The following is a 27,658-nucleotide window of genomic DNA, read 5'->3' on the forward strand; positions in this document are numbered from 1 at the left end:
AGGCTTTACAATTTAGCCCAACTGAGAAAAGAATATCTTGCTGGAATTTTCATTTCTTTAATTGTTCATTAGGTTGCACACCTTCTCGTATTTTTATGGACAATCTGTATTTTGTGTTCTGGAAGCAGCATTACCTTTGCCATGTCTCTATTGTCTTAGTCTATGTATTTGAAAGAGTGCTTTGCATATTATATGCTGCTTGTCATTGACCTTAATTTTTTTGCCATACCAAGGGTTTTGTATTTAATAAAATTGAATGTATTAATGTTGTATGATGTCTGGCTTTCATAGCATGCTTAGAAAACCGCTTCCCTGGGGCTAGCATTACTAAGATAGTCAACCATGATGTTTTCCAAACATGGGATTTGAACTCAGGACTGGTTGGACAAAAAGGCCATGGTCCTTCCCTACATCACTCTGCTTTCCTACAGTGGCCTGAAAATGGGATCTCTCTTGGCTCCAGGACGTTCTGAGATGCTGAGGCTTCCCTTTAAGTCCCTGCAAGGGCCATACAGGCCAGGAGCCCCCCACCTGCCCACATGTCAATGCTGGGGGCCCCTCAAAGGAAATGGGTGTGTCCTGGCTCTTGCACGATCACTCCTGACCCAGCCCTGGGTCACTCACTGCTCTGGGCCATCCCAGCCATTGTTCAGATATGTCTCCCAGCTGCTCCTACAAACTCTCTCCCTCACTCTACCCCAGCCACCTTCTGCACACGTGCGGGGCACACTCCCACCACAGGGCCTTTGCAGTGGCTGTCCCCTCCGTTGCAATACCTTTTCCCAGACCTCACTCACTCACCCTTTCAAGTCTTCCCAATGGGGCCTTCCCTGACCACCATGTTTGCAAGTGCAGCCCCTGCTGGAATACCCCCACCTGCTCTGTTGGTTTCCCACAGAACTCTCACCTGCCAACATGCAATATACTTGACTTTTCAAAAATAATTATTTCCTGTCCCTTCACTCTCCCAAGAGCCGAGGACAGTATCTTACACATAGTAGGCCCTCAATAAACATTTGCTGAATAAAAGAATACATGAATGAATAAGGACAGCAGTTTCTGACTGCTTTGTTCATGGTTCTATCTTGCAGGAGGTGCTTAGTAAATATGTTTTTGAATGAATGAAGGTACTAATGGCCTGCAGCGGTGCTGGGCCCAGCTCTGCAGCACCTTCTCTGCAAGCTCTAAGAAGTCAGCAAAGGTCTGAAGCAGCCTTCCCTTCAGAGATGCTGTTCAGTGTGAAATAATCCAAATTTGGCCATGTCCTTATCTTGGAAAGCATCTTCCCACGAAGGCTTGAGTCCCAGCCTTGCCCCGACAGGCTGTGTGACCTTGCCAAGTCACTGCCCCTTCCTAAGCCTCACTGACACCACCTGTAAAAAGGGGTTGGACCAAGGGATTTTTAAATCCAAATTTAACTCCTGCCTGGGCCACTGGTTTGCAGGTACACAGGTATGCGTGAGGCACTGCTGATTTTAAAAGCATTTTAAAATGATGAGTAGGCTTTCTGGTTGTTTCTGTGTTAAGATAGTTTCTGGAGAAGTATGTCTATCTGTAGCTTTTTTTTTTTTTCTTTTCCATTTCTACCTTTTGAAAATGACAGAAAGTAGCATTGCCTGAGAATGGGCCAAGCTAGCTGGCTGTGGATGAAGGCACTCAAGATCTGAGGGTGGCCCCTGTGAGTGCCCTGAGATCCCCTGACCCCAGGCTGCTCAGGGAAGTCCCCCAGCACATGCTGCTCCATGGACACTGCCCTGCTCAGACCCTTCCAAGGCTGGCTGCCTTCAGAGAGGGGTCAAAGCCTCTGTCTGGCGTCTGAGACCTCCTGGACCAGATCTTGCAACCTCACCTGATGCCAGCCACAGTAGGCCCACTGCTGCCCCCAGACACCACATGCTCCGGTATCACCATGGCCCTGGATGTGCTGGCCCCTCTGCTCAGCCTACTGACCTCCAGGTGATACCGACAGGACTTCCACAACACCCCACTGCCTTCCCAGGTGGGAGCACCAAGGACTGGGCCCAGCACTGCAGGCCTGCCCTGAGAAGAATGGAGCAAGGCCTGCTCCTCCTGTAGCCTGGACCCCATACTCCTATTAATATGCCCCAAGCATGCCATCAGGGCCCTGCCACCCAAAGCTCATCCACTCTCTTAAGGTCTATTGGGCACCCCTCCAAGCCAACCTTGTGCTGCCACCTAAAGAGTTACTAGTGAAAAAGTAGGTCGGCCTCCATCCTCACATTGGTCTGACCTGCTTTCCTACAGTTTTGTTCAAAAAATAATAGCAGAAACCATTTATAGAGCACATACTATTTGTATGTATATCCCTGTTCTATGCACTTTTCATACACGAATTTATTAGTTTTCACAACTCTCTGAGGCAGGTGCTGTCCTTATACCCACTTCACAGAGGAAGAAACAGCAGCACCGAGACGTGAAGCTTGCACAAAGTCAAACAGCGAGGAAGGAAGAGACGCATCCAGGATTCCAACTCAACAGTCTAGCTCGGGGGGACTGAATCCTGCCAACCACCACCAGGGGGAACTTGGAAGCCAACCGCGTTTAGTCGAGCCATCGGATGAGACCACAGCCCCGACCATCACATTGAGTGCAGCCTCCCGAGAGCTCTTAAGCCCGAGGGACCCAGCTGAGCCACACCTCATTCCTGACCTGCAGGAACCATGAGATGATTAACATGTGTTGTTTTTAAAATTAAAAAGTCCAGCTCATGAATTGTACTCTTGCCCACGTGATTCTGCTTCCTCACGTGTGCAGCTCAGCTTCCACATTGATTCTGACATCACAGGTAGCTCCCACCTTCCCATTCTCCGATGGCTCCTCAGGGCGGGCATGCGCCTGTGCCCACCGGCTTATGAACCCTTTAGCACGGTCTCGCTAATCCCTCCTAATGCTTGGGGAAGGCAGCGCACATCAGGCCAGCGCTTCTCGATCTGCCATGTGCACAGAAGTCAACTGGGGAATCTATCAAAATGCAGATGCCGACTTAGGAGGTCTGGGTGGGGAGTGAGATGCCACAGGCCTAACGAGCTCCAGGGACGCTGCTGGTCCACTAGCGCACTCGGATAGCAAGGCCGTGGGCATTGAAAGCATAGACTTTGACCCAGACTGACCACGGTTCCAATTCCAGTTCTGTTACATCCCAGCTGGGAGTCTTTGACCTCTGAGAAGAGGAGAGACTTACCCAAGGTCACATAATAAATTAGAGTTTCCTGGGGCCACGAATAAAATCCTGTGTTCTGACTTCCAGTCCACAGTCCCCAAACTGCAGCTACACACACCCTCCTGAGTTCTCAGTCTGGACACGGCTTTTTGGGCGTGTGCGTGTATATCCCTGTATGTGCCGACAGCAGTGAATGAAGGTGGCTGCAGACACGGACAAATGCCCACACAGACGCACTTGTGAATGTGTCTAAACACCAGCACGTGTGCCGGTGGGTCTGCGAGAATCGTTCATTGATTCACTCCCTCCCTCTCCAGATATTAACTCAGCTGCTACTATACGCCAGGTCACTGCTCCCACGAAGCCCGCCATCTAGGAGGAAGGCAGCCATTCAACAAATAAACAGAGAAAAATCTCATCCATGTGGTGCATGTGCACACATGTGAGTATTGCTCACAACAGCCCCGAGAGCCAGGTGTTTTATCATCTCCATTTCACTGACGAAACTGAGGCACTGAGAGGTTAAGTAACTTGCCTAGAGTCACACAGCAATTCTCAATGTGTTGCGAGGTGTATACAAATGCACATGCCTACATATTGTATTTGTATTTGTTTGTATTTGTGTGTGAATGTGTCTGCACACAAGCATGTGTGCGCTTGTGCCCTGAGAAACTTCTCCATAGACATCTTCAACTACTCCGTTAACAAGATTTTCCGGCACCACAGCATAGCATCACAGAACCACACGTACATGCACACATGCACGTGCTTTGAGATGTTTGTGCTTCACACATTTCCTAAAACTCTGTCCAGAGAGAAACATGAGTGAAGGCCGGAGCCCGCAGAGCTGAGCAGATCTGGGGAAGCCCGTGCCACCTGCTTCCCCGGGGCAAGCCGCTGCTGGAGCAATTTCACAGCTCATCGTCCATTATGAGGCTAAAATAATTCTTTCCTTCCCAGGAAGTTAAATAAATTGTTCAGACTGTAAAAGGCTAGTCCATCCACACTCCCCGGGGGAACGTGCCACCCTAGGGACCCTATTAACACAAGATACAAATGACCAAGCCTGGCTAGGTTCCCTTCCCCCACTCCCCTGTCCTTAAAAATGGTGACAACTATACAAATACAACATATTGATCATTTTATCTCTTTACTGAAGCATAGAATACCAACAGAAAGGTGCACAACTCATAAATGTACAGCCAACGAATTTTCACAAGGAGAACAGACTGTGTCAACAGCACTCAAAGAGAGAAAACCTTACCGGTACCTCCGAAGTCCCTCGCAGCCCCTACAGTCACTACCCAGCCCCTACCAGGGTGATCACAGTTTGCATTTCTATCATCGTTGATAAGTTTTGCCTGTTCACGTGCTCTGTGTGAACGGCCTGACACAGAATGTTCTGTTTTGTTGTCTGGCCTCTTCCAGGGAACATAATGTTTGTGAGATTCGTCCACTGATCACACGTGGCTACAAATCGTTCATTCTCATGGTTGCATAGTATTCCACTGCGCCGGAATGTTCTGCGATCATTTATCCAGACTCCTGCGGGTGGACATTTGGATTGTTTCCGGTTTCGTGCTCGGATGAAAAGTGCTGCTATGAACATTCTTATACATATCTTTTCGTAAACGTACCGTGGCATTTATGGAGTTGAATTGCTGGGTCACAGAGACGTATGTGCAGCTTTAGATACTGCAAAATGGTTTTTTAAGTGGTTGTACCAATTTACACAGCCACGTATGAGGGCACCGGTGCCTCCACATCCTTGTCAGCTAGGTATTTTCTGTCTTATTTATCTTCTCCATTTTGGGGGGGGTATTTCATAAATTTTAAAATGTTTCCTCATTCCTTCCCCTGCGATGCTGTCCCCCTGCTATCTCCAGCAGTGGTTTAGGAAGCCAGTGGCAAGGATAGAGCTACAACTGCTCAGTGTTTCTGCACCGCCCAAGTACAACCACTGGCCACAACCCACCCACCCCAAGGGCCATCCCTGCACAGAGTACAGCCACAAGTCACACGGAGCCAACTTTAAAGTCCTTGGAGCAGATACAAAGAACTTTGCTTAAGGTTTTCTTGAGGGACTTTCAAGATCTCACCTCCCAACGCATGGCAAAACTTCCTCGAAGCCCCCCTTCCCTTCCTTTCTCCCTCTCCAAAGCCGGCAGTCCCCCACACGGCCCACCTGCTCATCCTCTCCCAGCCTGGCCCGTGCTCCTCTCAAGACCATGCCCCGCCCCCGAGCTCGGTGTCCCTGGGTGGCCGTCCGGCACAGGCTCCGACACCTGGCAAGCACATGAGTCCTCTGGGGCCTGCGTCGCTGGTCTCATCTGAGGGTTTCTGGGCCTTACTCGGGCTAGATTTCTGTTTACCTGAATCACAAGCCTCCTCTCACTGATTCCACCCGAGTCCTGGTAAAAAAAAAATGTTCATAGGAAACTGGAGCGGACATTGTCCTAGGTCCTTCACCATTTGGCTTCTCTTCCCTAGGTTGCAAATTTTAACAACATAATATTATCAATCTCCTATCACAACCAGCACAGGCCAGGCTGGTTACCTTATACCTACTTCTGGGCCCCTTAACTAACCCTCCAGGTAGGTATTAACAGTCCTGTTTTACAGAGGTGGAAACTGAGGCCAGGAGAGGTTGGGTGATTTGATCAAGGTCCTACAGCGAGAACAAGGCAGAAGTAGGGGCACCCGAAGCACAGAACGGCCACCCAGACTCCCACTTGAGTCGCTCAGGCTGTGCACTGTGCCAGGAGCTTGGCAGGAGGACGGATGCCAGGCGGGCAGGGGCACCACTCCGCGCCATCAGAGCCTCGGGCTTTGAGTTTGGGAGAAATGGAGAAACTGGCTGTCTGGACCACATAAAGGCCTTTTAGTCTTAATGAGACGTGAGGCAAGGAGGCTTAGCAACCCCAGCTGTCCCCTGGAGCACTGAGCCAGAGGGCCGTCAAATGGCCGGGGTGGGAGGTGGGTCGAGGTCGAGCATCTTCAATAGGCTAGAAATTACCAGGAGGCACCTTTTACTAATTTTTTTTTACTTTATGGGGGAATTTCTTGGCACATTTTTAAAGCAAGATAGTTCCAATAGCATCTTTTCAATTTCAACCCTTAAGATAACCTGAGGTTCATAGATAAAACAGCTGACTGGCCTCCCTTCGCTCACATTTCTGATGCCGCATCTAACCCCTGAGCCTGCCATGTCCTGGGTGGGTGACCTTGGGCAAGTCATTTTGCCTTCCTGAAAATCAGATTTTTCACTTATAAAGTGGGTACTTTCGTGGCACCTCATGCTCACTACCATTGCCTTGGAGCAAGCACTCTCTGTACCATTTCAGGAACTTCTAAAGACATAACTGATGCTCAGAAAAGTTAGTTAACTTGTCCAAGCTCCCCCAGCCATGAAGTGTCAAGGTGATCATTTGAGCCCAGGTCTGCCTGCCTTCTCGTGTCATTGCCTTTGTAACCCAGCCAGCCAATAGCATGTCCTTATTGTCCTGCCCGACGGGCTGCCCCTGGCCCAGAGCCACAGGCCTCATCCCAGGGCCCTGTCAGCATTGGCGTGACTCAGCCAGGTGGGGAAGGTCAGTCTGGGGCCTTTCGGACAGTCTGCTCTCCCTCCTAGGCACTCAGGCAGGGGGTGGAGGAGGCGAGGCGTCGGCCGTAAGACACAACCTGGAAGGTTCCTCAGAGATACACATCCAGTCCCCATCCATCCACAGATGCAAAAACCAGGGCCCAGAGAGGACAAATGGCCCATCCGAGGGCACACAGTGACAGAGCCAGAAGAGGGGCCAGACCCAGGCTCCTGACCCTCCAGAAGCTAAGACCTAGTGCCATTCTGGACAAGTCCCCACGTCTGGCCCATTTCTTCTTAGTCACAGGGGAGCTCACACGTATGGATGAACAAACACGTAAGACCTTTGTTCTCCGACCCTCCCCCGCAAAGACCCAGGCCCTACGGGGGATGCTGTGTTCAAGGCAGCTGGGAGTGGGGGAGGGGTGCTGTTTTTAAGAAAATCCTTGAAATTGCGTTTCCACTCCACTGCTCTCCCCGCCCCCAAGCCCTTCCTACATCATCATCATTGTTTCCATCCCATTTAGAGAGAGTGAACGTTTCCTGGGATTCAATTTCTCTCATAATAGTTGGAAGGAAACAAAACTATAGGCTGTAAACATTCCCTGCATTGTATGAAAAATATCTTCATTAACGAGGCAGGCACCAATAAATGCAGACCAAGGTCTTCCCCCAAATCCGTCCCCTAATGCCTCCATGTCTGTGCCTGCAAATACTTAAACATCTCACAGGCAGGAATCCAGAGCTTTAAAACTAGATTTGTAGCCACTGGGATGCAAAATTAAGATTGGTGAGGTCTAAGTACCGACTCCTTCGCGGCAGTTTTCTCTCAATGAAAACGAGGGAAGCGAGTCCATTTTTTCTGAGCGTATGTTTAGGGCTCTAACGGAGAGCTCATTAGTACAGTCTGACATATACTCAATTCTCTCCGTATACATAGGATGGGTTTTTTTTTTTTCTTCCTTGCATTTTATTCTCCAGCTGTGAGATGATATTCAATTTCATCAGATTTGAACAAAATCTATGGTCTTGAAACAGTTTCCTTGAAGGGCCCCCCTATATTTATTCAGAATTCATGAATCATGTTCTGATAACCCAGCCATAATTATTTTTAAAGTGTGATGTTTGTGGCTTTAATAGGAAATGCTTGCAAAAGGCCTTTTCTCTTTGATTGTTTGTAATCTTAGCAGTAATCACGCTGTTACCTTCCCCGCACCGCAGCGGGCGAAACACAATTTCATTTTAATATGAATCGCGAGCTCTTCACCCAGGTTTTAATTAAAGCAATAAAAGCCTTGTCATCTTTGCCCTTTACAAGGTACACAGACTCAGAGGCCTGAGTTACTAAGCCTAGAATCTTAGATCTCAACAACGGCAGGAGGGTCTCGCTTGCCTCCCAAATACATTTACTGGAGAGCGTTTTTGTTGGTTGGTTTCAAAAAGCCCCAACCACTTCTGCCTCTCTGTGATGCAGTTTCCTCATCTGTAAAATGGGGCCAGCAACAGTGTATACCTGGCAGAAGTAACGTGGGGATGAGATGAGACCAGCCATGTAAAACATTCAGCCCCAGTGCCTGAGCCCGAGGAAGTGCACAGTAATATTAATTATCGTCAGTGTCATCATTATTTAGGGCTGGGAAAAACTAACATTATTCACATGAGGAATCTGAGGCTCAGAGAGACACCAACCTTAGGTGAAGAGATGAGAGCAGGGCAGAACCTCGAACTCAGAGCTCCGGGCTCTTTTTCCCCACTCTGGGCATTCTGCACTGCCCCCTGCTGGAAGGAGGCTGTGACTTCAAGGCCACAGGCCATCCGTGCTCAGAACTGCGGGTGCCAGGTCCACTCCACCGGCTGCCCTGGTGCCTGTCTTCCAGCCTCCTGGGTGTGCCCTCCCGCCACCCCAGGTCTCCCCTTGATCCAAGCGGTAGGAAAAACAGACGAGGCACCCTTGGGGAGCTATGAAGGAAGGCTGCTCCGCAAAAACACAGTGGTGTCTGCTGAACCAAGAGCGAGAATCATTGACTGCAAAGGTCTCGTGTGTCGGCTGGGTGCTAGGTGTGGAGTGAGGCACTGGGAGGCCTCATTTTGAAGCATGGGGATGTTGGCTTATTTAACATGACAGCTGCACTCCAGCCACACGTCCTGCTGGGACAGCGGGGGAGATGCAAAGGGGTGTGGGGACAGGGGCACAGGTGCTGCTCACGCTCTGCAAGGATCACATTTGGGGGTATGCACCACACCCCAGGGGCCCCGGGGCTCCCCAGTGAGCACCTCGAGTGTAAGCCCCCCGAACCTTCGTGCCCTGCTGTGCAGAGTCTCTCCCTTGCAAACAGCTCCTGGGCCACTGGGGCTCTCACTCTAGGAACAACAAAGTCCCCTATTTCTCAGCCTCATCTTAGAACACGCCGTCCAGTGGCCCGCTGCCTCAGCCAGAATCTGCCTTCTCGCATTCTGCAGATGAGCTGCCCGTGCCCTCACGCCCCCCAGCTCCCGTGGGAAGGTGGGATTGGCATCCTCCTCCCTCTCCACTGCCCCATCCATCCAGACCCTCAAGCTGCCCCCATGCTCCCAGCCAGCAGCTCTGGCTCTGCTGCCCACCCACCCCACCCCACCCCAGCATCCTCCTGGGCCCCTCACCTCCTGGGAGCTTCTCCTCCAGGTGTCCTCAGCTCCCCACTCCCCCCACACACCAGGACCCTGCCAATGCCACAGCCACTTACCTTTGACATCTCCGGCCCTCTGCCCACTCTGACCCAGGTGTCCTCTCTGCCCAGTGCTCCCCAGTGACACTCCTGCTTCCCTGGACTCTGATCCCAGGGCCCCCGTCTTCTCTCCACACCCAGCTTAGAGTCCCTGGTCCTTTTTATCAGTCTTTCTGTTGAGAAGGAAGCTTTGAGTGTCCTTCTGGTCTACCTGGTAAACCTCTTGCCCTGCACTACCCACCTGTCTGCCCCCATAGCACCTGCACCAGGAGCTCAATCTCCCGTGCTCCACGATGAATACCCCAAACCTTCCCCCACTCCCGAGAACCCCCGTGCCCCGACTCAGCCCACCAGCTCTCTGAGAAGACAGATGCTTGCAGGGCAGACACGTTTGCGCCCAGCCAAGCCATCTACAAGCCACACTGCTTTTCTCTTCTGTCCCCACTCACTCCCGGCTAAGGCCAGAGCCACCACCTCTGGACAGAAGCCAACCCTTCCCACCTTCTCTGAAAACTTAAACCACCAATTAACCTGTCCCTTTCCTGAACCCTGAACTTCACCCTGTCTCCTGGACACCTTCCGTCATTGACACTTAAACATGCTAAAGGCTCTCGTCTTTTTTAAAAAGTCCCTTCTATGGAGTCCTCATCTGATTGAGCTATGGCCCTTGCCCTTGTCCTGCACAGCTAAGCCAGACTTCGCACAAACACCATCTATATGTACCGTTTATGCGTCCTCACCTCACACTCCTCCTCGGTCCTCCCATGGGACCTGCACGCAACCCTACACGTCAGACACACAGGTGCTTTACTGAGGTCCAGAATAACCTGCTTTCTGCTAAAAGTACTGGACACATTTCAACTCCCATCTCATCAGAAGCATCTCACCTAATTGACCCTCTGCTTCTTTTTTAACTTTTATTTAACTTTTGGAAAGTTATAATAAATCCCCAAGGTTGAACATCCCCTAAGTATAAAAAGATACAGTGAAAAGTCTCTTTTCTACTCCTGGTCATCACCTGCCCAGTCCTGATCACACACGTGCACACGCACACCCATTGCACAGAGCCACTGTTAGCAGTTTCCATACACCTTCCAGAGTTATTTTAATCAAATACAAACACATAGAAACGTATATTCTTACTACCTTTTTTGCATAAATGGTAACACACTATACTGTTTACTGTTTTATATCTTGCTTGCTTTCTTTACTAAGTAATGTATCTAAAGAACTTCTATATCATTTCAGTTTCTTCTTCTTTTTTTTTTTTTGAGACAGAGTCTTGCTCTGTTGGAGTGCAGTGGGGTCATCATAGCTCACTGCAGCCTCAAACTCCTGGGCTCAGGAGATCATCCCACGTCAGGTAGCTGGGACTACAGGCAGATGCCACCATACCTGGTTAATTTTTTAAAATTTTCTGTAAAGATGCAGTGTCACTATGTTGCCCAGGCTGGTTTCAACTCATTCTTTCTTTAGAGATACATGATATTCCATTTGATAGATGGCAGGAATTTTATTTAACTTGCCCCATATTGTTGGAAATTTGGGTTGTTCCAATCTTTTGCCATTACGAACAATACCAAAATGAATAATCTTGAATATGTCGTTTCTCATGTGTGCCAATATATCTGTAAGAGATACTTCCAAAAGGAGAGTTGCTGGGATAAAGGTAAATGCATTATAATTTTGATCAATGTTGACAATTTGCCCTCCGAAGGGGTTACACCAATTTACTCTCCCTATAGCGATGCATAAGTGCCTGTTTCCCCACAAGAACTCCCACAGAGTGTGTCATCAAACCTTCAGATTTTTATCAATCTGATAGGTGAAAAAATGGTAGTTTTAATTTGTTCCTCTTATGAACTATCCTTAGCATCTTTTCATGTATTTAAGATCCATTTACATTTCCTTTTCTGTAAACTCTTGGTTCATATCTCCTTCCCTATTTTTCTACCAGGATTTTGAATTGATTTCTAGTAACTCTTTACCTATGAAGGCAGCTAGTCCTTCAACTATGGCATGAGTTGAAAATATTCTTGCCCAATTTCTCATTTGTCTTTGGACTTGACTCATGCTGGTTTGGCCATACAAAAATTGTATGTTTGTTTTATGTTAATTTTTATATGTGTGTTAATTTAATTTTATGTTAATTTATGGCCCAATTTTTAGGTCTTTTCTCTTAAGGATTTGAATCACAGAAATGCTTTCCCTGCTCCAAAGTTGTAAAGTATACCTTAAGGACTGTTTTGCTGATTGTCTTTATGGTTTTCTTGAGTACATTTAAATCTTTCATTTACTTAAAGTTTATTCTTTGATAAATTTTAAGGAGCTATCAATCCAACATCATTTTCACCCAGACCCCCTCCCTCTTCTTGAAACACTCTGCCCTTGGCTCCTAAGACTCCAAGTTCTCCTGCATCTCCAACCACTCCTGCTCTACTTTGCCTTCAAAGGCTGGAGCTCAACATTTCAGAGTCACTTGTCCTCTGATCTCCTCATTCTTCCCTCTCTCAGCATAAACCTCCTTCACTCCAGGGCTTTACTATCACATGGGCTGAAGATTTCCAAATTTCTTTCTTCCCATGAGCTCCAGACTTGTGCAACCATCCACCCACTTGGACATCTCCCCTCGGATGAGCATCTCAATGTAACATGTCAAAGTCAGACCTCATCATGCCTGCACCTCCCCGGGGCTTCCTCAACTCAGAAAATGGTACCACCCTGTTGGAAAATGGGCTCATGCTAGAAGCCTGTGAGTCACCCTTACTCATCTGTTTCTCTCTCCCTCTATGTCCGTCATTGTCAAGAGCCACTGACTTTATTTCCAGAACACATCTCAGACCCATCTACTTCTTTCCATGTCTTCTGCCTCTACCACAATCCAGAACAACATGGTCCTGCACTTGGCCTATTGCCACACCCTCCAACTTGGTCTCCCTGTATCCACCCTTGGCCTTGAAAGCTTTTAAAGCTGCAAATCCGATCATGTCGTTCGATCTCAATCTCCCCCCACTCTGTCTGTCTGTCTTTCTCTCTTTCACTCACACACGCACACAAAGTTCTTTCAACAATTCTTAGGGAAAATTCTGAGATCTTTAGCAGAAGTGGTATTTAGCACGATGAGAGTGGAAAAACGCTACCCGCAGCCAGGCAGGCTGTAATGAGGAGGTGACATTTGCAACGCCCCTAGAAGAACAAACGGGCATTTGTTGGGTGAAAATGACTGGGGGATTCCCGCCGAGGGAACAGTGCCTACCAAGGCCCAGCACAGCTTGTCAATGAGCACCCGGGGTGAGGGGAGACTCATCTTGTGTGACCAAAGCATTATTTACAGTAATAAAAACAATAAAAATAAGTCACAGCTAGTTTTCCTGAACACTGGTGCTTCACATACTCTTAGTTTAGATTTTCCCCGAAGCGGAAGCTGACATGGGGGTGTCTAGGAGAGTGACGGGGGAGGAGGCCCTGGGGTGGGGTCGGGGGACAGGGCAGGGGCAGGGTGTGGCCTCAGCTGGAGTCCTGGAGTCAGCTGGGACCCATGGGGGGCTGCAGAGTTGGCCGCCCCTGGAGAGAAGGGGACCGGCTTCCAGACCACCCCCCATACCCCTTTCTGGGTTCACAGTTTCCATTCGCCAGAGGCCAATTGTCCAGAGAAGGGGCAGCTGTGAGGAGTTAGCAGCCAACACTGGCAGCAGCTGGACAGTGGGTGACACTCAGGCGAGACATCAGCAGAGTCCACAACACACACCCCAGGGGGCAGGACGTGAGTCCCCCACGTGATGGGAAGCTGGCCCCTGCTGTGGCTTGGAAGAGCCGGAATTGGAACCCAGGTCTGCGAAGTCCCAAGCCCACTTCCTTTCCTCCTCGCCTCATCCCAGGAAGAAGGAGACTCTTCCTGGGTCACATAACCAGGAAATATCAACTCCTGTAACTCCTGGACAGGGTCTGCTCGCAACAGGGGGAAGAGCTGATCTGCACGAGGGCCTCTATCCCCTGAAGCTGCCAAAGGGGCTGCAGTCCTGCCCGAGACCCTATCGCATTCTCAGGTCACCAGGCACATCTGGTACAAAAGAAACACAGGTCTGGGGAGGCAGAGGGAGTGCTAATGTGCAGAAGCAAAGGCAGCTATGCAGGAATTCTGTGGAGACTTGCAAAAAAAACAAACAATGCAGCATGTATTTGCAAAAGAAACGTCAAGCCTCAGAAGAGCTGGTCTGAAAGTTTTTAAAAAGGGGCACAGTCGGCTAATACACGCCTGTTTGGAGCCTGTCTCAGCTGAGATTTCTAAGTAAAGAAGATGGTGTTTCAGGAGAATTGTTATATTAAAGAGCAGGTTTGTAACATGGTAAAACTGGAAGTTCTGGAAGCAAATGCTTCCATAAATGGCTTCCCATGCATATCCAGAGCCTCGCACACCAAAGGTACCCAATGAACATTTGCTGAATGAGTGAACTTTGTATTTAGCCGTGTTTATGAAATGTATTTTACGCCACTTGGAGAGTTTATCCTCTGACTTCTCAGTGGCTATGAGACCTTTGTTTTGCTCATGTGTATGTCAACCCTTAATCCAGTAACTGGGACAACTGACCAGGCCACACACCACAAGAGGGTGTTCCTGTGTGTGTGGGGGGGGGAGGGGGTGTATGTGAGTTCAAGCAAGCAGTCGGTGGAAAAGACTGGAAGGAAATACACAGAACCTTTGCCATTAAAGACTAGAGGCCAGCAGAGTTCCAAGAGGCCACAGGGGGCTGTTGGTCCCAGAAGGGTCTAAGTTATTCTTCAGCAAAATCAGCATGAACTACATCTCATACGTTTCCTGTGTGTGGTAGTTTATAAAAACCACAATACTTTGCAGCATCTCCCATTAAGAGGCGGTAATTTATTTCCCCATTCCTTGAATCTAGAGTGGCCCTGTGACTGGCTTTGACAAGAGAACATGCTGGAAGTAGTCATGTACCTGTTGCAAACCTAGGCCTCAAGAGTTCCTGCAACTTCTGCTCTTGCTGCTCTGGGAACCTTTCTCCCACCATGTGAACAACCTCAGGCTAACCTGCTGGAGGACAAGAGACCACGTGAACAGAAGCAAGCCCCCCACCCACATCCACCAGCCCACAGCTGATCTGGCAACTTATTGCTGCCACTAAGGAGATCTTGGCAAGACCAGAAGAGTCACCAGCTGAACCCAGCCAAAGTGCCAACCCATGGAATCAAGAAATAGATAAATATTTGTCGCTGTAAGCCACTAAGTTTTAAGGTGTTTGCTATGCAGCAAAAACTAACTGATACACCATAAGAAGTCTAGACTGCAACTGCAAAATTTGCTCATGTTAAGATTGGCTCTTGCTTCCAGGTAGACTTAGTTAATTAATCTCCTAAAATCCTGATGTCTTCATAACGTCCTGAGTTAGGAAGCCCCTCTGGGTGATAGCACAAAAGATTTAGAAGGACCCTTGGGAAGTCCAACCACCTTTTTCTACCATTAGGGAAACTAGAGTTCAAAGAAGAGAAGAGGCCACACTCACTCATTACACAAGTATTTCCTGAGTGCTTTCTGTGTGCCAAACACTGTGCCCCACGGGGGTACAGAGCAGTGAACAAGAGAGACCGGATCCTCCCCCAGCGGAGGTCACAGGCTACGGTGGGAGTAAGATGTTAACTAAGTCATCACACAGACAAGTAGACGACCACAAAGAGTGACAAGCACCATGAATTAAAATGAGCTGGTGCCATGACAGAGAATTGTGGGGAGGGGACCTCATTTGGATCTGGAGGTCACAAAGAGCTCTCTGTAGAAGTGACATTTAGGCTGGAGAAAGTTGGTGGCAGCCGTGGGGTGGAAATGGGGCTCTCCACAGACAGGGCAAGGTAAGCGTGAGGAGCTTTAAGTCCCTGCTGCGCAGGTTCAAATGCCAGCTGTACCGTTCCCAGGCTGAGTCACCTGAGCTGAATCAGTGAACATCCTCGAGGCTCAGTTGCCTCATCTATAAAATGGGCTTAACAATGACATTCACTCATCTTGAGGCTGTTGTGAAGATCAGCTGAAATAACCACTGAGGAAAGGGCTTTACAAACTGCAAGGTGTTGGGTGAATAGCTGAGGTTGTTACTGTTAATGGTTTGGGGAAGGTGACATTTGTTTGCCCCGAGTCTCCTCTCCAAGGAACTGTGCTCCCCTCTGCACATGACTGGAGCAGACACAGCCCCACTGAGCACCACCTTCCCTTCTTGGCGGAAGGACGGCGCCAGCACTTTCTATCAGGGTTTGAGCCAGACTGACCGACATCACCACAGTATGGTTCTGAAACCAGGGTTCAACACGTTAACAAATTGCAATTTAAACACTGAGAAAGGCTCAGATGAGATGTTCAGGGTTAAGCTCTGGTCTGCTGTGATGACCACATTTCAAGCGGATTATGTACAATTAATTCACATCAATGGAGTCTTCCAAAATGACCACTTCCAGGACCTGGAGTCTTGCCCGCCAGTCCTTCAGGTTGGCACATGTCACGTAACATAAAGGCAGCTGTGCAGCTGCAGCACGGTGCTCACACGGGGACGGGCCAGAGAAGGGCCATGGCATGGTGGCCCAGCACCAGTCCTGCAGTGGCAGGGGAGGGGCTGCAGCACCTCACAGAAAGCTTCCACATCCCCCTGGAACTGCAGTGTCCTCCTCACTGGTGGTGTCCCCTAGAGCCACGTGCCCCTGTCTTACTCACCTACGGCCCCTGGGGGACCTGCCACAGAATAGGGCTTGTAAAGGTTTCTGAGTTAATAGGTTTCTCTTGCCCCAGCTGGAAAATATGGGGCCAGCCCTATGGCCGGGGGTCCCAGCCTGCAGTGAGGACCCTCTGTGGCATCATAGTCTATAGCGAGGATGCTCCCAGCTTAGAGAAACATTAATTTTCAGAGACCAGACTCTCAGTGGAAAATCTGACTCCCACCACCATCTATCCCCGCCAAAGGGCAGGGCCGGGGTTGGGACAGCCTTGCCCAGGGTGACTCAGTCCCCTTCGCCACCGCCAAGGACCTCGCAGGGAACCTCTGCTCCTCCCCCTTTGTGCGGCATCCACAAACCCCCCAGGGGCCGTAGACAGCGCTGGGTGGGCGGGAGAACTCACCCACACAAACACGCCCCCAGGGTGCTGTGTGGGAGCAAGAGGCAGGCAGCGCCAAGGCACAGGACACCCGACCCGCTGCGCGAGAACGCCCTCCAGGCATGGGAAACGTGGGCGGCACATTTCGTGTTTCGTCCCGTTCTCAGTGACATCCACTTTGGGCCAACAGTAGCCAGGGAAGTGACCGACAGAAAACACTACAGTCCCACTTCGATTCTTCCATTTAGGGGGACTTGACTGATACCCTTGATCATTCTGAGAGAGGACAGTGGCGGGCTGGGCTCCCCCGCTCTGCGCCCTCCCTCCTCCACCCAGGAGCAGCCGGCTCCACCAGCCCCAGGCTGAGACCCCCCTGAGGGAGGGCAGGGCGCAGCACCCACCTGGCTGGCTGACAGGAGCTCTGGGTTTCCGTCACTCATCCCCACGTAGGCACTGTCACCATCAAACTGGAACAGAGAGAGAGGGAGAAGCAGCTCTGGTTAAAATGTTCGCAGGAAGGCTCCAGGAGAAGCAGCCGGAGGAGGCCGTGGGACCAACTGTGCGGGCCTGTGGGGCCTGCAGAAGCCAAGCCTAGGACGCCAGGCCCCGTTTCAGCAGGGCTCCCTCCCTGGTGGAAGGAGCAGCCCTTGATCTGTGGCCCCTGAGGGCTCAGGTCCGCACCATTAATCACTCTTAGAATGAAGACAGGAAAACCTTTCTGCCCTCTAGACTTTGTCCAATGACACTGCAGACTGCCTAGTCAGGTACTGAGCTTCCTATCCCTGGAAGTATGCAAACACCTCCCTTGGCCAAAATGACATCGAGTGATCAGCTCATGCTAGAATCCTGTGTGCCAGGAGAGGCCCAGGTCTCCAGAGCTTTGGGGTCATGACAGCCTGCCTCAGACATACCCTCTGGGCTTTGTGACTTTGCCCCTTCCCCTACCCCATCCTAGCCCCTAAGGCCACCCCTGGCCACAGGCAGTGAGGGCTACGGGAGAAACCACGTGTGTATAGAACTACGATCCTGAGTTTGGAGGAGCTGCCAAGGCTGAAGTCAGGACCATTTCCCTACAACAGAGCAGGTGCAGTGGGTGAGATGTCGGCCCTGGGGCCCCTGGCTCCCTCTTTGCCCTGTGTGTGATCTTGAGCTGGTGTCCGAACTCCTGAGGTCCCTCCTCTGTCAAATGGGGGTGATGCCTGTGCTCCCCATTCACAGGATGCTGCATTGTTGAGCACTCGACTTGATTCCAGCTAGTTCCCTTCCCTTGAGATAGGCGGCTTGGATTGGGTTCCGTAGAAGCAGAGCCTGAGGCAAGGGTTCAAATGCACGTGATTTTTGAGGGACTGCTCTTTATGCATAACCTGTATGTGTGGGACGGACGGGGGACAGGACAATGGATGCAGCTGGGATGTCGTCTCAGCTAGAGACTCCATCAGTCTGATCCCGTGGTGAGCTCTGGGGCATGAATTGCTCTACGGAGTTAGTTCCGAAATGAAGAAAAGGGTGGCCTTTGTAGTTCATGTAAGTCAGTCATTGGCTGTGAGCTGCCCTTAGGGGACACGGGGAGGCATAACCTCTGAGCAAGATGGTCCCCATTTGGCCCAGGATAATTCTCCAGGGAACTGTACCAGCTGCCAGCCACATGCCGCCAGTGCTCAGAGCAGACGGGAGATGTCTGCGCTGGTGGTAACGGGTTCGGGTGGGCCACCAACAGCCACCCGCCATTTTATTTTAATTGAACAATTTATGTATTAAGATATATTCCCATGGTTCAAAATTCAAAAAGTACAAAAAGCAACACCACCCCGCCTCCCAGCCATCCATTGTCCCTCCCCAGAGGCAACTGTTCTAGCAGCTTCTTTATACCCTTTCAAAGACTATCTACGTATATGCATTTTATAGCCATTTCTTCCACATAAATGACAACATACTAGACACACTATTTTGCACCTTATCTTTCTCTTAGCAACACATGTTGGAAAATGTCTTATCTCAGAACAGAATTCTTTCTTCTGTGCCCATACGGCACAGCATGGATGTAACATGGCCAGTTGCATCGTTTCTGGTCTTTGGCTCTTCCAACGCTGCCCCTGTAAATATCTGTGTACATCTATAATTTACCATGCGTGCGAGTTTATCTGTAGGATTAATCTGTGTAATTGCTGAGCCCAACTGTATGTGCATTTGTAATTTGGACAGACATCACCAGTGGCCCTTGTGGAGGTTGTAAAAATTCCCTCTCTCCCGCGACCATGCTCGAGGTGTCAGCTCCTCAGCCTGCACTTTGCCCAACAACTGGCTCAGACACCAGCCCCCGACCCCTGTGGGCCGAGAGCCCACCCCCTCTTCCCTATTTACCCTGTTCTTTGCTCCATAGCCCCTCTGCCCCCTTTACCTTCTAGCATTCTCTATAATTTACTTATTTACCATTTTTATTGCTGATGGTAAAATGGAGGCTCCCAGGGTTTGGGGATCTTAGTCTATCTGTACAGTGATGCCTCTGAAGCTCCTACAGTCATGCCTGGCACAGAGTAGATACTCAATACATGTTTGTTGAATGAATGCATGAATGAATGAATGAATGAAGCAGCCACTACAATATTCAGATTGTCTCTCACCAGGCCAGTCTTCCCATGTAGGCAGTGGGGTTGGTGGTTATACCCCAGAGCCTCCCCGCACAGGGATGGGCAGAGTTCCTCAGCGACTGTGGGGTTATCAAAAGAAAAGGACATGCCGTGCCTAGAGTTGGAGCACTGGCCTCCAATACAGAGCCCTGTCCACCACACTGCACCCAGAGCCCATGCTTCAAGGCCCTGCACAGAGACCACCTCCTCCAGGAGGTCTGCCATCCTCTCATCTCCTCTCGCTGTCCCTCTTACCACACAGACTATGTCCACATTTGTCATCTGTCCCAGACCAACATGGAGACTGGAACCACATCCTGGTTGCCTCTGAATCCCCCAGCACCTGGCACAGGCTGGCAGCGAACTGGGCAGGGGAGAAGAGCTTCCAACAAAAGCTCCTGGATACCACATGATATGTTCCCATGGTCATTGATTGCTTTGATAAAAACAAAACTTTTAAAAAATCATACATAATATATAAGTATGTTCTATTTAGAATAGAAAGAGCAATTGGAAATGGAGGGGCATTAAGTTGAATGACGTGTTTGAAACATTTTATAAAGCAATACTAATCAAACAGTATGGTATAAGTTAAAAATACAGAAATATTCATCAAAGAGACAGAGGAAAAGATGTTCAAAAAAACATTTATACCAGCCCCCACGTGTTAAATGCTGGCTAGTACAGAGCCACCAACAAAGGCGGGGCCACCGTCTGCCTCGTGCATAGCAGGCAATCAATAACTATTTGGTGAATGACTATGTCTGGCACTGAGCAAAATGCTTTACATAAAAGATCTCATTTAATCCTCACAATGAACCAATGAAGAAAGTATTCTTTTCCCTGTTTAAAATCAGGGAAACAGAGAGAGGATAAGTAGTTGCACAAGATCGGCTGGGGAGAAACTGGACTTTAAGAGTCATTTGTTTGACTTTTCCCGTCTTGGCCCTCCCACCAGGCTACAAACTCCTTGACAGCAGGGACCAAGGCTTTTCCAGGTCCTACTCCATCCATAAATAGCCCCGGGCCTGGCAGGTAACAGGTGCGTGGCAAGTGTGTATTGGAGGTTCCGAGAGGGAGGCATCATCCACGTGAGCAGAGGGGACGCGGCATTGGAGAAGTCGGGCAGAGACGCCTGGGTCTCGATGTGTGTGTGTCGGGGTAGGCAGGGGAGGGGCGGGGCCGTGGACTCCCATGAGGTCACCGGAGCCTGTCTCACTCATTCACTCGTTTATTCAACCAGCATCTAAGAAAGAGCTGCCACATCCCGGAGCAAAACGATTGCTTCCGGCTTTCGAGGAGGGCTTGAGAAGTTGGCGGAGGTTCCCAAGGCAGGGCCCGAGTCACCTCAGCTCTGTTACCCCTGGATGCCTTGCACGGTGCCCGGGGGTGCGCTGGCTCAGGACCAGTGGCTAAGACAGCAGAGGCCCCGGGGCAGAGGGGAGGCCTGTTCTCTGTCCACCCGCTGCCAGGGCTCCACCATGTCAGGGCCCTTGAAGGGGAAAAAGAGGAGGGCAGGGGACACTGAGGACTCCCAGGCTTCGTCTGGCTTGGCCCCTAGGGCAGCAAGGCCTGGGCTTACCCCCTCAGCCCCTCCTCGTTTGGGACCCTTTCTGGGGGAATGAACCTGAAAGCCAAGGGGAAAGGTCGTCACCTCTGCCCTCAGACGCAGCAGGGCTACCTCCTCCACGTGTGCACAGATGAGATCAAAAACACCCACATCCTCACCCACCGCACTGCATACGCCGAGGATGAACACAAAGGTATATGACACACGCTGCGGGCACACACATGTACCACACACCCACGTTTGTGTGGACTCATGGCACACACAACACAGCACTCCAGACAGCACTTAGTCACACGTGTACCACACCCATGGGTAACACAAAGCAACACAAACCAGCGTGCACACAGCACAGGCTCGAGTGTGCACATATCAGAGACCTTTTGCACGACTGGACACGATACCCACAGCACGCACACATAGGAAAGGAGGGTATGCCCAGGTGTGCATAGATACCCCACATATCTGCAACCGTACAAATGCAACTCGCATAAATGTGAACACAAACACATACTGCATGTGCTTGTAGAGACACACAAAGCAAAGATGCGTATGAACTTAAATTCCGTGCATCTTTCACAATTTATCCGTCCCTAGATCAAAAATCTTTTTTCACACCACACAACCTTCTGCAAGCTTTAAAATGTGGGGGGAAAAATGGAGGGAGAAACAACAGCCTAAGAATTTCCATGAAACGCCAGGAGAACATCCTCTTACCAGTGACTGGAATAGATTAATTTTCCCCATTTCATATTCTAATTATAATTCCTTTTCCCATTGCCATCTTCAGTCCTCACTACAGCTGGAAGATTGTTCTGCAAAAGCCGGGCCTTCATCTTCCCTTCCCAAGAGTTTTGTCATGGAAATGAGTTTTGGAATCTGAAAGAACCCACATTTTTGCAAATATCGAATGTGTAGGGATAACCCTTTCATGACGGCCACCAGGGACACGGCTCACAGAGGCTTCTAAAGGGTCTGTGTGGTCCCCTCTAGGAGAGGGACTCCCGGTTCCTCTTCCAACAGCCACCCCCCAACCTAAGCGCACCACGTTCCCCCAAAGGCTTTTTGTTTTTAAATTTTAAGGGAACTTAGCAAATAGGCAGCCAAGGGGAAGGGTAAAAAGTCCTGATCGTAGGAGAGTCAGATGCCGGCTCCATCTGGGCCACCTCGGGTACGTTCTGTAACTGCTCTGGCCTCAGTTTTCTCATTCTCGTGAGCTGCCGTCACTGTCATGATAGGTCTAAATTAAATATTCGGGGGACAGACAGATGTGAACAGTGGGTGGATGAACAGATAGAAGGGAGGGAGGGAGGAAAGGATGGGGTGGGTGAGTGGACGGGTGATGGACGGATGGATGAGGGATGGATGGACAAGGGATTGTATAAATTAGCACTGTCCCACAGGAAAGTAATGCAAGTCACAAATGTGAGCCACAGATGTAATTTTAAATTTTCCAGTAGACACAGTTCAAAAAGTGAATATTAACAGATGAAATTAATGGTAATGGTATATTTTATTTAACACAATATAGTCACATTTCAACTTGTAATCAATATCAAAATGATGATTAATGAGATCATTTGTTAAGGGGATGAAGGGAGGGATGGATGGATGGATGAGGAGGTGGGCGGCTGGGGTACAGATGGGTGGTTGGGATGAGAGGGAGGAATGGATGAACGGATGGAGGAGGCAGGGTGGCTCAGTGAGTGTGAGGAGACAAGTGTATGGGACAAGGACTGGGGTGGTGGATGAGATGAACAGATGGATGGACAGACGCCTGGATGGGTGGGCGCCTGGGTGGACAGGATGGGTTGAATGGGTGGGTGGGACGGAGAGGTGGGTAGACATGTGGGTCTGCTATTTCCTCCTCACTCTCTTTACACCTTCCCTGGACAACGTCATGGCTTCTCAGGGCAGCAATATGTCACTGTTAAATCCTTATCTATAGCCCAGTTACCCAGATTCCAGTGTACGACTTCCCCTAGGCATCTCCCCCATTTGGCCCATGAGCACCTCCAGTTCAACACACCCAACACCAAACTCATGACATGTGCACAGACTTGCTTTCTCCAGTACTTCCTCAGCATCATGGACGCTGTCACCTCCCACACCTCCCACAGCCAGTACCCCTGGGATGACTCTGGACTCCGTCCCTCCTACATCGTAGAGCTTCCATAGGGCTGATCCAATCACCTGCAAGGGCTTTCTGCTCAGCTTCCCGCCAACCCGTCTTCTACGCTGCCTATCGCTAGAGACCTTTGGGCAATCACTTGCCTCCTCAGGTCAAAATCCGCAGCGAAGCCACATTACTTAGCCTGTATCCAGGACCCGCTATGGCAACGGGCCCCAAGCCTCAGCTCCCACGGGGTCCTTGGGATGGTGGGAAATTCCAGCACCCTTGCCTGTGCGCACCGACCCCTCCCCCATCAGCCTGTGCACACCGACCCCTCCCCCATCAGCCTGTGCATACCGACCCCTCCCCCATCAGCCTGGAACACTCCCCTTCCTCTACCCGCCAAAATCCAACTCTTCCTAGGTTGTTTTGTTTTCTGGCTATGAACTCCAACCTTAGCAGTCTTGCTTGTTTTTATAAACCCAGATTCTTTGGACTTAATTCAACTTCTATGTGCGGTAAAATATACTGGGTAACAGCACTGATTTCTGAATCCAAGTACTGGTTCTACCACTTACTAGCCGAGTGACCTTAATGAAGATTTAACTTCACTTTGCCTTAGTTTCCTCGCCTATAAAACAATAATCAGGGCAGCTACGCTCCTACCTCCTAAGGTTCTTGGTATCTGTTACAAGCTATCAGATATGAGTTAATATCTGTAACATAATGCTTAACAATGTTAACTATTTTTGACAGGTGCTTAATAAATGTTATTTATTATTATTGTTATTATATGCTAAACTCACATCCCCTTATCAGCCCAAATCGTCCTCAATCTAGCAGATGACCTTGTGTCACTGAAAAATTGAGGCCATCGGATACGCCCCTTAACTCTCCCAACAGTCCCCACATTACGTATATCACACCCATCCCGACCTCCCTTCCTTTAGCCTGAAAAGGTGAAGTGTCTCCCTCCTGTTCAAGGTCAGCCCCTTCACCTTGACCCCATCCCCCCCATGTCTTCCTTCCATTCGCTCTCACTCTTGGTCCTGGCTATAAGGTCTAATCTAAACGTGCTGAAGCTGAATGAGACCAGGCGATGCCTCTGTCGTATCATGTACCAAGCACCCGCAATGTGCTGAGGAACATGCTGCTCCCGCCCACTGGAGATCTATAATAACTGAATGTTGTCGCTGCCCCTTGGGAAATCACAAACATGCAAATATATCATCACAAGCGCTGACAAGAGGTAAAACAAAGGGATCTGGAGGTTACAGAGGGGGCAACATTCACTGTTCCCTGAACGTTACCTCGTGAGTGCTTCCTGTGTGCCAGACATTGTGCTGGATACCAGGCGTACCCTGATGCTTATGACACAGCCCTGCCGTCAGGGAGCCCCCAGTCCTTTGGAGAAGCTGACAGCTATTGTGGGATAGTAAAACCTTCCTAGTCACAAATTTGTAAAGAAAAAGACAGGTCATTCTTTGGCCATAGTCCCAAGCCGCAAGTAATCATAAAACCAGTTTAAAGCCCATGATGGGCCAGTGACAGCTTTGCAATCCCCATCTCTGAAAGTCAAGCGATCAGCAGTCTTACTCCAATAGCCCTGTAGCCACGGCTGCAGCCAGACTCACAATCTCCTGCGCCCAGAGTCCTCCTCCCCCAGGGCTTCATGCTCCCCAACACCCTGCAAAGATAACTCTGGCTTGATTTGGGGAGACTAGTTTTGCAAAGTACAACAATGGATTCATCTTGTTGCTTCAAATATTGAATGATGTCCTCTTCTGTGACACATGTGACAAAGGCCCAGATAAGATTAGCGTAGGGGAGTAGGAGCAAGGCAGAGGGTCTTCCCAGAGAGGCATCTCAAAAAAAGTGCCTTGGGAGCTCTACGATGTAGGACTCACAGGAGGTGACTGGGCAAAGAGCAGGGAACATGACATCCAAGACTGCTGTGAGCACGAGCCAGTGAGCACCTACTGTATACCAGCTCCTGTCCCAGAGCTGTGCCTAGTCATCTCACTAGAACCCCCTGGAAACCTCCAGGCTGTTAGGACCAGCCCCGCTGTAGCCATGAGCAAGGTGAGGCTCAGAGCGGCAGAGGGCTTGTCCAAAGCCAACCAGCCATTCTAAATTTGGCCTTGACCCAAGGTACCAAAGCAACAGCTGTTCTGTAGAAGCTGCTGCTCCTCCCCTCTGCACAGAGACACAGATCAAAGACCAAGGATGCACAGCCCTCACCCCAGCGAGTCACAGACATTGAGATACGCGGCTCACAGAGATCTAAAGAGGAAACAATCAAAGTAGCATACACTGCTCCCGCCTACCCCCACATCGGGCCTCGAGAACACTCGTGCACCGATAAAACACAGCTCAGAAGACAGAGGCAGGGAACGCAGCAGCTGCCATCTAGGCCCTGCTGAGAGTGCGGTTTTATGTGGCAGTCTCACGGGGTGATAGATATCAGGACCAAGGACGTGCTAGGGGGAGGGGTGGGGGCCAAGAGGCCTGCACAGATGGAAGCCTCTGCTCAAACTGACCCAGGCCCTCGATGGCCACCTCCGTCCCATCACCACTTGGAGACACATCATGGCACAGAGGTTACAAACATGGGCTCTGGGTTCAAATCCTGGGCTTATTGCTTTCAAGCTGTGTGACTTTTTAAACTAAGTTACTGTATCTCAGTTTCCTCATCTAAAAATGAGTATGATGACTCATTTTGGGTTAAATAAATTAGTATATGGAAAGAGCTTACATTGCCTAGCACAGGGAAAGCACTCCATAATTATTAGCTACTTCTCATTTTATTACTCAATCCTCACACAGCCCTGTCAGATTGCTATTGCTACCTCCCTTCTACAGGTGAAGAAGCTGAGTGGGGCTGTACGGAAATCTCTGAAGTCTTAAGCATGGGAAAGACCCCTTCTGCCTCTGCTACTGTATGTAATTTAAAATACAATTTGTAAATTAAAGGCTTTGTAGGAAAGTCCAACTGAGGGTGGATTTTTTTTCCCCATGATTGTGACTTTTGTGCTTTGTTCCTGAAATATCAAACATCAATTTCTCTCCAAAAATGATTTTCTTCTGATTGGTGCTCCCACTTTGCCAGGCTTAATGCACTTTCTTACTCTGCTCACTGAGAAATCCAGTGCCACAGTGAGGCCCAGAGAGGTTAGGGGATCTTCCTAAGGCCACACAGCCAGGATGTGCCTAAGCAAAGTCTGATGGCCAGAAGGCTGGCCCCACAAAAGCTTCCTGCTCCCACTGTGTCCAAGCTATGTGAACCAGAGGTGACCTCATGACTCTGGGTCTGGGGACTTCTCCACCCATAAGAAGGGACAAAGCCTTGGGCACAGCCTCCGAGAGGAGCTGGGAACATGCCTCGTGAGCAAGCCCAGTGCTGTGGGCCACTGCAGGACCCTCGTCCCCACTGCTAACAAGAGTTGGCTTGGATGGTGCTACGTGTTTTAGTCAATAAAAACATACATTTTGAGGCCAGGAGTTCGAGACCAGCCTGGGCAACATAGGGAGAGCCCATCTCTACAAAAAAATTTTTTTAAATTAGCTGGGTACAGTGATGTGCACCTGTAGTCCCAGCTACCCGGGAGGCTGAGGTGGGAGGATTGCTTGAGCCCAGGCGTTCAAGGCTGCAGTGAGCTGTGATCACACCACTGCACTCCAGCCTGGGTGGCACAGCGAGACCCCGTCTCAAATGAAAATAAAAAACAAAACAAAACATCAAGAGGTGGCATGAAAGTAGCCGGGGTCACCATGGCTCCCAGGGTGAGCACTATCAGGCTCCTGGCTCCTCGGGAAAGTGGGAATCACTGTCCCCACTTCACAGATGAGCAAGCAGAGCCCGCCCACCTGACTGTGCTCTGACTGTGCTCCCAGATCTGCGCTGTCCAGAACGGCGGCCACCGGCCACACGTGGCTACTGAGCACTGGAAACGCAGCTCATCCAAATTGAGACGCGTTTAAGTGTAAAATACACACCGGACCTCAAAGACTTCGAGCAACAACAACAAAAGAATGTAAAATATCTCATCAATATTTTTATATTGATTACATGTTGAAATGATACTATTTTGGATATACTTGGTTAAGTAAAATATATTTTTAAAATTAATTTCACCTGTTTCTTTACACATTTTTTTTGAATGTGGCCATGACAAAATTTAAAATCACATGTGTGGTTTGCACTGTATTGCTACAGAACAGTGCTGGTGTAGACGCTGCCCCAGCCACGTCTGTTCCTGACCCAGAGCCCTGGAGAGAGAAGAGTTGACATCAGCAACAGCTGAATTCAATTCTCCATGACAGATACGGGGAGACTGAGGCCCACAGAGTCTGGTAATGAGGCATTCACTCACTCAACAAATGTTACTTGAAGCCCTACTATGTGCTGTGGGTGCTAGGATCCAGCAGGGGACAAAATACAGGGCCATGTCCCAGTCCAGGGCTCTGCCCTGATGCCAGCTTGCAGGCTGGGGTGAGCGGGGTTATGAGGCAGGACTCCTTGCCCAGCTAAGTCATCCTGGGGACCAGCAGCTGGACTCCAGCCCTCATCTCCCCACAGCTGGCTGGACCACAGCTCTCTCAGACGGCAGACGGGAACCCCAGCTCCAACCTAGCGTCAGTCTGCCTCCAAGACCACTGGCGAGTCCCATCACAGCACACTAACCGGCTGCCACTGCCAAGAGGGCCTGATGGGCAGGGCAGCCCGGTGGGCGCAGCGCAGGGGCCCAGCAGGCCTGTGTTTCTTCCCTGGTGCAGCCACTGGTAACTC

The 27,658-nt window shown here is 49.9% G+C and overlaps 1 protein-coding gene across 4 annotated transcripts in view; it reads right to left on the bottom strand.

Moving 5' to 3' along the window:
• The window catches only part of TOX2 (TOX high mobility group box family member 2), a 135,028-nt gene that overhangs the window by 66,733 nt on the left and 40,637 nt on the right, over positions 1-27,658 (bottom strand). For 3 of the 4 annotated variants that reach the window (XM_069495880.1, XM_069495883.1, XM_069495881.1), the window contains exon 2: positions 16,964-17,029. In XM_069495880.1, the coding sequence (XP_069351981.1) occupies positions 16,964-17,029 (66 nt within the window). Of the gene's footprint in view, positions 1-16,963; positions 17,030-26,246; positions 26,251-27,658 lie in introns of all 4 variants that reach the window. The other variant, XM_069495882.1, reaches the window with a different exon arrangement.

This window comes from Eulemur rufifrons, chromosome 20 (genome assembly GCF_041146395.1).
Source record: "Eulemur rufifrons isolate Redbay chromosome 20, OSU_ERuf_1, whole genome shotgun sequence".
Lineage (NCBI taxonomy): Eukaryota > Metazoa > Chordata > Mammalia > Primates > Lemuridae > Eulemur > Eulemur rufifrons.